Raw genomic sequence first — 8877 nt, 5'->3', positions numbered from 1 at the left:
TGAGAAAAATAGAAAAAATATACACATTCACACTAGAAAAGAAATTCTACCACAGTTCTTGTAAATAGTGACATGTAAAATATTGCAAGTTCAAAACACTTTTTGAGTGGTCTAAAGTGTATCCGTTGCATTCAGGAGCAATCTATGATGGCATGTTTGAAGCTCAAAACATTTACTTATCCCCAATACTGAACTTATTGGTGGCTTGAAATGTACACCAAGGAAGGGGAAAAAATCAATTGTCAAAAGTTGTAGTCAAAATGTTAGTGAAGATTAACTAAAAAGCATCTAAAGAAAAATAAAAACTAGGGAAAGCTAAAAATTAAATTATTAAATCAGCTCCATTACTAAACATCCTTATATATACACATAAAAATTTTAATATATAGAAAGTAATATATTTAGAGAAAAATTGAAATCATTCTCAGCCTCACGATAAAAGCAGAAATCTACACATCTGTAGTACTAAAAGTAATTCTATCACATAGTATATAGTGACATGAGAAATATTTCAAGTTGCAACACTTTTTGAGTGGTCCTAATAACATCCATTTTATCCAGTAGCTATCTATAATTGTGTATTTGAAACTCAACATGTTTTCCTATTCCTAATACTGATCTTCTTGTTGTGTTGAAAAACAACAAAGAAAAAAAATGTAATTGTCAAAATTTGTTACCAAGATATTAGTGAAGATTAATTAAAAAGTATTTAACTCTAAAGTAGAAACAGCTAAAAATACTAAATTCACAACATTATTTAATATTCTAATATAAACAAATCCAGTTCGGAATATTTAGAATGAAACTTGAAGAAGCCTATTTCTAATGAATAGTTCATATAATAATTCATGTTCCAGAGGAAGTTAAAACAGCGAAACAAAGCAAATGAAAAACAGTAATATCAAGAAATATTTTGTTTGCTTAGACAACAATCTTTCTAATAACTGAATTATATTTACACATATCTACTAACGATATTTGCACCTGTCTTTTGGATACCATTAAGACTTCATTATATGGAAACATTCTGGCTATGATACAAAAATTGCAATAAAAGTCTTCAAGCTGTTAAGAAAATGTTATTTAAATTTGGCCTCTTGCCGTCGTTTTTGATGCTGCAGGTTTTTTCGGATGATTTCATGGCATTAAGTGTTTTCTTCATATGCATACTTGAATGTTTTCATCATTTTCTGATTTAACAAAGCAGAGAGAGTGAATTTTTTGTTAGAAAAAGGTAATAATACATTCAAATCCTAATGCAAAAGGATGACAATGTTGAAAGTCCATGTGTGAAAAGGAACAAAAGTATTTGTTTCAAGTGCAGATTGAGTCTATGTGTCAGTAAAGTAAAGCTTTGATAGAAGTACTGCATGCAGTCCCTTGGCATATGGAAAAAATGTACCAGCATATTAGAAAAGGATACAAAAGAATACTTTGGAAATACACTTAGGAAATTCATTTTGCCACTGTTAGCTGAGCAACCCCTTATTTAGAAGCTTTGGAAGATTTTCTTCAGCTTTGAGTTTGATACCACCTTTTGTAGCCTCACTTAAATTTTGTTTTTCTGGGACATCAGGATTGTATCTGAATTGATAACCGTAAGGACGAAGATGATAAATCAAGTATTCCAAATGATACATAGTAGTAGCATCTACATAGTGAAAAGAAACTGCTAGATCAGAACAGCAAGCAGGGCCCTAGAAAAAGAAAAAAGAACAAATCAAAAGGCAACAAAGAAAACAGTCATGTTTTATAGTTAAATAAATGCAGATCAGATGACTTCAATCATAATGGTTCTGTCCTGTGTTTACAAAGAAAAAAAACATGTTGTTTCTGAAAATATTTGTTTTGTATTTTGTCTCTAAATATGAATTGTATACAACTGTTTTGTAACGATATAGTAGACTCACGTCAGGGAAATGGTATTTCAATCTCTTCCACATATGGATGCTCTCCAGGGTATTCTTAGAAGTAGGAAATATTAAACGTAGTATGATGGAGTTTCCATGCATAAAGCTCAGATATCTCCCATTTTTAAAACAGATGTGAAATAGTAAAATTTATGCCTTAAGCCATGGTAATGTCCTAGATGTCATAATAAGGCTACATGGATCCTGTATCTGATGTAAAAAAGCAACTACAGAAGTTCAACAGTTAAAACATTTCTAATAACCACTAATAAATAATAATCTAATAAACAATAATATTTATAACCACCCCCATAATAAAACTTACCTCCACAGCAGGGTAATAGTTGTAATTCCAGTACCAAAAGTTTTTGGGAAGGTATCCTTTGATTAAATGATGTTCTGGCACAAATGGATGGAAGGTTTCCTTGCCGCTTGAATCCCGAGAATCTCCAGCTTCAACATTAATGCTCTCCATACACTTGCCTAATGCTAAGTCTTCAATGGAAGAGCTATGAGTACATTTGTTATTTTTGAAGGCATCCACAAATCTTTTCAGAGCTTCTTTGCTAAGCACATATCCTGCCCCACCACTCATATAGCCCTGTTTTACAAAAGGCTTAAATCTTCGCCCAAAATAAATGGGTTTTTCAGGATTGTATTTTGAGAGGAGCCATCTCAAATTGTCCAGTGCAACGTAAGTATCATCATCTGCCTTCATGAACCAATCTGCTTCATCAAAATAATGTTCATGTACATACTGGAAAGCTTTAATAGTTTTCCAGTATAAGTGGTCCCTGCCTTCTTTGGTTTCTAATCCTACTGTTGGAAAGTTCTTGTTTTCCTCAGAGCTCATAAATAGGATTTTGTTGCAATGCTGGGCCCAAGTAGCTTTGACATGTTTGGCTTTTGTTTCCAGATTTTGGGGACCTGTCATCACCCAGCAAAGTATTCTTACCTTCTGGTACAAGTCTTCAGCAATATTTTTATTTTCATCTGGGGAAGATATGAGGAGATATGTTATTCAATTTAATTTTCACAAAAATGAGTAATATAAACAATTCTGAGGGGGCAAAGGATGGAGTATAATGGCGCACAGGAGTGCAGCCAAATAGAAAAGGGCTTAGTGCAATTCAGCATAAATTTGACCAGATGCGAAGGGGGTACTGCAGCACCACACAAAAATAGGAATGTATTATGAGGATAGCTAGAAACTTGAACCCAGCTCACACTTTATCCAAAAAATAAACTTTGGGGGGGGGGGGAATGGAATTCTTATGTATGTATACTCTTAAAAGGAGTATGTGTGTAAAATTATTAATATGAAAGATGTTTATTGGAATATAACTATTACACCATCAATATTAAATGGAGTTTGCTCGGACACGGAAATACACCATGTAAACCAAGCAGAGAAAGTGGAAGGGAGAAAGGTAGAGAAAGGGTAGATAGAATCAGGGAATTAGAAAGATAGAATCAGGGAATTAGAAGGAAAAAAGTAGGAGAGATAGAAGGAGTGGAAAGAGAAGGACAGAGGAAGGGGAAGTAGAGAAGAGAGGGATGGTAGAGAGAAGAAAGGAAGAAGGGAGGAGAAAGGTAAAAGGTAGAGCGGCTATGAAATAGTGCATAATATGGTGGAAGAGCAAATGATAGTAGTTGTGGGTTGATGCTAAGTGGAATTGATATAATATTGGATAACACAAAACAGTGTCTGTTAAGATGTAATGGTATACTTGTGGTTACTTATATAAAAATTTAAAAAAACTTTTTTTAAAAAAGCAGGAATGAATTATGGACCGCGGGAAGAGGAGACTGCAGGTGGGTGAGCAGTACAGTATATGAGATCCTGTAGTATACTTCTCAGGAGAAAAAGCAGTGGAAACCACTTACTGGAGCAGTTTTGACCTTTCTTACCGGCTTTCCCATTGACTTTGCTTGTGGCAAAAGCTGGCAAGGGAGGTCACAAATAGTGATCTTTTGATTGTGAGACACTGAAACCATCACAATCATGTAACTACAGGGGTACTGCAATGGCTAGAACTTCAAAGACCGTAAGTAATTACCACTCATTCAATGTCATCGTAACTTCTAAGTTTCTGAGTGGGTGCTCCTTAACTGACGACCTGCATATTTTAGATCAGCTCTGTTTTTGGCAATGGATCATTTAAAACATGACCATAAAATTTTTATTTAAAATCTTTCTTTCAGATAAACATGATACTTATTATGTAGAAAATATGTAAAAAATAAAAAGTGCTCCACTTAGAACATATAAATACCTTTATGTTGCCCAGCATCAGCATTGAAATTCATTTGTCCTTTCAGGTTATTGTTTTCATCATTATCTGAATGATGGCCATGAGGATCATTATGAAGAATGTGAGGCTCAACCTTGATTTGTTCGTCTAATCTTAAATTAAACAGTAAGTAACACAGGAAAAAACCAATTGCCGATCCAAAAGTGAAGGTCAGAATATTCAATAAGGATTTTGGAGACGCCATTTCCTGAGGAACAGAGGAACCATTATTTTACTTTACATTGGTTACACATGAATAAACAGAGGAAAAATACAGTCAGTAGTGAAATTGAATAATCATTAATTAATGAATATTAATTAATCTTTAGCTCTCATGACAAGGATGGGCTGGACGGATGCCTTCCAAACAAATGTAATATAAACAAAATGCATTTATACTCAGAAACAAAGGGTACAATATGTTGGGGTGTGTGTGTGTGGGTGGGTGGGTGCGCGCACAGGCGCATGTGCATGCATGTGAGCGCGCGCATGTAAGAGAAAATTCCTATATGTTTATGATCTTGTTGGGAAAGAGATCAACCTGGAGTGCAAAATTTTAAAAAAAAATTTTTTTAAGGTATTTCATTACAAGAGCACTAATGGATTTTAAAAAGTGCATGCAGCTTTTGTCTCCTATAGGTAAAGAGAAGAGAAACAGGGAGGCACAAATCAACTGCATAAATTTATGATTCAACATTTAACATAATGTTCAGATAATTGCACAGAATCATTTGCCACGTTAAGACATATATAAAACATTTAAGGATATTTCTTTTACTGAAACTTATAAGGGTCTTTTTATCATGTCACTCAAGGTGGAGCATCTTTTATGGAATGCAATGGAGGCATAATACAGCTATTCTTTTTTCTATAACTATGACTCCAGGAAGTATTCTTTCATTTCAGCTTGGCAAATATCCACTTCAAACAAGGAATGAATTGTGTGTCTTCCTGGTTCTGAAAAAAAAAAATTCCTATTTTCTCATCTTCCACATGAGCAAACTTTTAAAACTTCAGGTGTGACATATTTCTACCCTGGAAGGAGAGTTTGCAATATTTTTATGCCTGTTTAACTGTTTTAGTATTGCAAGCTGCAAACGTAACATATCCATCATTGCAACTGCTGACATACTAACTCAGGGGTGTCAAACTTGCGATGACACATCATGACGTGGCATATCACAACTTTCTCCCCCTTCCCTAAACCGGGGCTAGGGGGCGGCCAGCATGTAATGCATCCAGCCGGCAGGCCCCAAGTTTGATACCTCTCTATTAACTCATTTTTCCCTGCATGAAGCCATGAATGCACTGACATCTCAGGGTATATAGAAAAGTTGATTATTTGGATATTCTTGCTCTCCAAGCACTGTTATATGAAACAACTCCCACCCTTAATCTCATATGAACCTACCTACAGTGATAATTAATAACATCAGGCTTAATAGGTAGATCAACCCAAACACACCAATCGGGGCAGATTTAGATTATTAAGTTACAGTGTTTACCATTTAGTTAGCACGTCCTGACCAAACTGGTTGGGAAATATGAAACTTATGGCACAATTAGGCCCATTCTGGTTATTCAAAGATGAAAAGGCTACTACAAGAAAGAGCAAAATCGAATTCAGCAGCACAGAGAATGACACTTAAGACCAATTTTGAAACCAATTTATTCCTTAGGTCTTGCCTAAAGAAAATAAAATTGGATGGCGGGAGGGAGAGAGAGAGACTAGAATATCGTATTACAAAGATCATTAATCCACTTCTGGTAATTAATGACCAAACTAATCAACCTGCACAAATAATAGCAAACAGGTAAATCTTTTACACATTCTTCCTTGGTTCTTCCTTGAACCCACAAACGAGTTGCCCAAAACAGCAAAAAAACAAGTTTGCAATATGAGAAGTGTATTAAAATCCTTTACCCGCTGATATTACACATTCACCAAATTAAACATTATAAAAGACACGTAGTACAGGCTCACATCCTACATCCCTTCCCAAAAAACGGCTTTCTTTATAAAAATACCTGGTCTTTATATCCCATTTATAACTTAACTCCGAGGGTTTTCTTTACGTACTCGAATAAATTTTTTCCCTTCCAAAGAGCGTATCTGGATTTCATTCCGATTTGCTCTTGCGCAACCCCCGCTCAAACTGGGACCCCCCCCCCCCCCCAATATTCCCTCGACAGTAACAAAATTCGTCATTGCTTGGGGGCGATAGGATTTGCGATAAAACACTCCCGGAAGACATCAGACTAAAGCGGCCCCACTGAAATAAGCGCAGTTTCTTCGGTTTCAATACCCTTGCTGTCAAAATGCCTCTACAGCAACATTTCAGCCCTTTGTACTCCACGCGGCGTTTTGTATTTGCACCCTATCTCTAAAGACTATTATACGCGCCTCGCCACTTTTCCATCCTTGCCGAACCTGAAGTGCCTCGCCCTTCGCTCCCTCGGCTCCGCTCTCCAGGCCCGACCACCGCATTTCAGCCTCTCCTCTTACCTTTAATTCCTGCCCGCCTCTTTCCAGGGGAACAGTGCGGAAGGCCGACAACTCCGCTCAGGAGCGCTCGGGGAAGAGCAGAGACCGCGCGGGAAGTGCTGTCAATAGCATTCCCCGCTGGCAACCTTGCGAGCAGGCTGCCACACCGCAACTACCCAGACTGCAGGTCGCCGGCCGGAGAAAAAGAGGGAACCCGAGCCGAGCTCCGCTTCCCCTTGCTCCGCCCAGCCCCTCGTTCGCTCGCTGATAGGGTCCAAGCGCTGAAGCTGTGGAAACGGGGTGGAGTTGCGCGCTTCTTCCCGCCTACCTGACGATCGGGTGGGCGAACGCGGTGGCCGCTTGAGGGCGGAAGAGCGACGCGCGAAGCGGCCGGGAAGGTTGCCCTTGTGGGTGACTCGGCTGCGGTCCCTCTTTCGCATCTATATTCAGGGGGGTGCTTTACACTAAAACTAAGAGAAAGCAGGCTGGCACAGGCTGGCATTAAACATATAAAGTACCACTTTTCCTAATAGTGGCCGGAAACTTTTGTTTTAAATCAACATGGGTTGTTTTACTCTGTTCGGTGTGGAGCATGGATCCTTCTATTACCATAATACTTTTATTAAAAAGAACAGTCCTTTATTTCTGAAAGCTGTCCTTTGGATTTAATTATTATTTTTGCTGTTGAGCTTTTCTTTTGTAAAGCAAAGTTATCAATATTTTTTTAAAAAAGAAATCATTATGTATCCCCTTAAAGATTTGCCTCTTTTCAGATTTGTCTTTAATTTTTTTAAAAAAGAAAATATGATTATTCTAGATAAGGCTTGAAAAACCAGGCTTCATTTCTTAAAAATGGCTAAACCTTGTCATCAATAAAACGACCTCGGGAGCCCGGAGCCAGACCAGTATGTAAAAGATGTCTCAGCCCTGAGAGATAAGAGTTTCACCATAAATACTGTTGAATAGAATAACAAAGTTGGAAAGGACCGTGTAGGTCATCTAGTCCAGGGGTCACAAACTTCTTTGACCTCAGGGACCACTAAATTCATAATTTTAAATCTCGCAGACCACTAATATGAAACCATTCATTTAGCGACCATTCAAAGATACAACAATCCTGAAAAAAGTAGCATGACTGGTTTTCACACTTACGATTGTTCCAGCATCTGCATGGTCACATGATCAATCTTTGGATGCTTGGCAACTGGCAGTTATGATTTCCCTGGGGGGAGGGGAGGATCACATGATCATCATTTGTAACTTTCCCAGCAAAATTCTGAAAGCAAAGTCAATGGGAAATCCAGATTCACTCTATGACTGCAGTGATTTGCTTAACAACAGTAGCAAAAAGATCTTAAAATGAGGCAAACTCAATAAAAATATAGCAAAAAAGGTGTTCCTCTCAGTTGTGGTTGTAAGTTCAGGACTCTCTCTACTTTGAATGATAAGTAATTGTCTTGTGTAAAAAACACATCATTTCCTATTGATCTGTTAATCATCCTGTAAATTGAACATGAAGCTGGACTACAAAGAGAAAGTAACAGTCATGTACCATATTTTTCAGACTATAAGACACACTCTGCCCCCCCCCCAAAAAAAAGTGGGTGGAAATGTCTGTGTGTTTTATAGACTGAATATGGGCCTGGTTTTTGCGTCTTGAACCCTCTGCGCATCCCGTTTTGCCTTCCCTGGCTTCCAGAAGCACTCTGCAGGCCAAACCTTGTTTTGACAAAAACGGGACACATAGAGGGTTCAGGAGGCCAAAAACAGTCCCGTTCAGGAGGCCAAAAACAGAGGGTTCGGGAAGCAAAATGGGCCTGTTTAATAAATGACTTTCTAGTTTAAGGAAACAAAGGACTAAGGTGACATGTTAGCAGTGTTCCAATATCTCAGGAACTGCCACAAAGAAGAGGGAATCAAGCTATTCTTGAAAGCACCTGAGGGTAGGACAAGAAGCAATGGGTGGAAACAAATCAAAGAGAGAAGCAACTTAAAACTAAGGAGAAATTTCCTGACAACAATTAATCAGTGGAACAACTTGCCTCCAGAAGTTGTGAATGCTCCAACACTGAAAGTTTTTAAGAAGAGATTGGATAACCATTTGACTGAAATGGTATAGGGTTTCTTACCTAAGCAGGGGGTTGGACTAGAAGACCTCCAAGGTCCCTTACAACTCCTATCCTATCCT

At 37.8% G+C, this 8877-nt stretch overlaps 1 protein-coding gene across 1 annotated transcript; it reads right to left on the bottom strand.

The window, feature by feature from the left end:
• Positions 1-429: 429 nt before the first annotated feature.
• On the bottom strand, positions 430-6878 carry C1GALT1 (core 1 synthase, glycoprotein-N-acetylgalactosamine 3-beta-galactosyltransferase 1). The gene is made up of 4 exons (XM_032234556.1): positions 6711-6878; positions 4187-4412; positions 2236-2903; positions 430-1697 (listed from the first exon to the last, which is right to left on the bottom strand). Exons 2-4 carry the CDS (start codon positions 4407-4409, stop codon positions 1470-1472), a joined length of 1119 nt encoding a protein of 372 aa, XP_032090447.1. The 5' UTR covers positions 4410-4412; positions 6711-6878; the 3' UTR covers positions 430-1469.
• Between the last annotated feature and the right edge of the window lie 1999 nt (positions 6879-8877).

This window comes from Thamnophis elegans, chromosome Z (assembly GCF_009769535.1).
Source record: "Thamnophis elegans isolate rThaEle1 chromosome Z, rThaEle1.pri, whole genome shotgun sequence".
NCBI lineage: Eukaryota > Metazoa > Chordata > Lepidosauria > Squamata > Colubridae > Thamnophis > Thamnophis elegans.
This window is presented reverse-complemented; position numbering and strand designations above follow the sequence as displayed.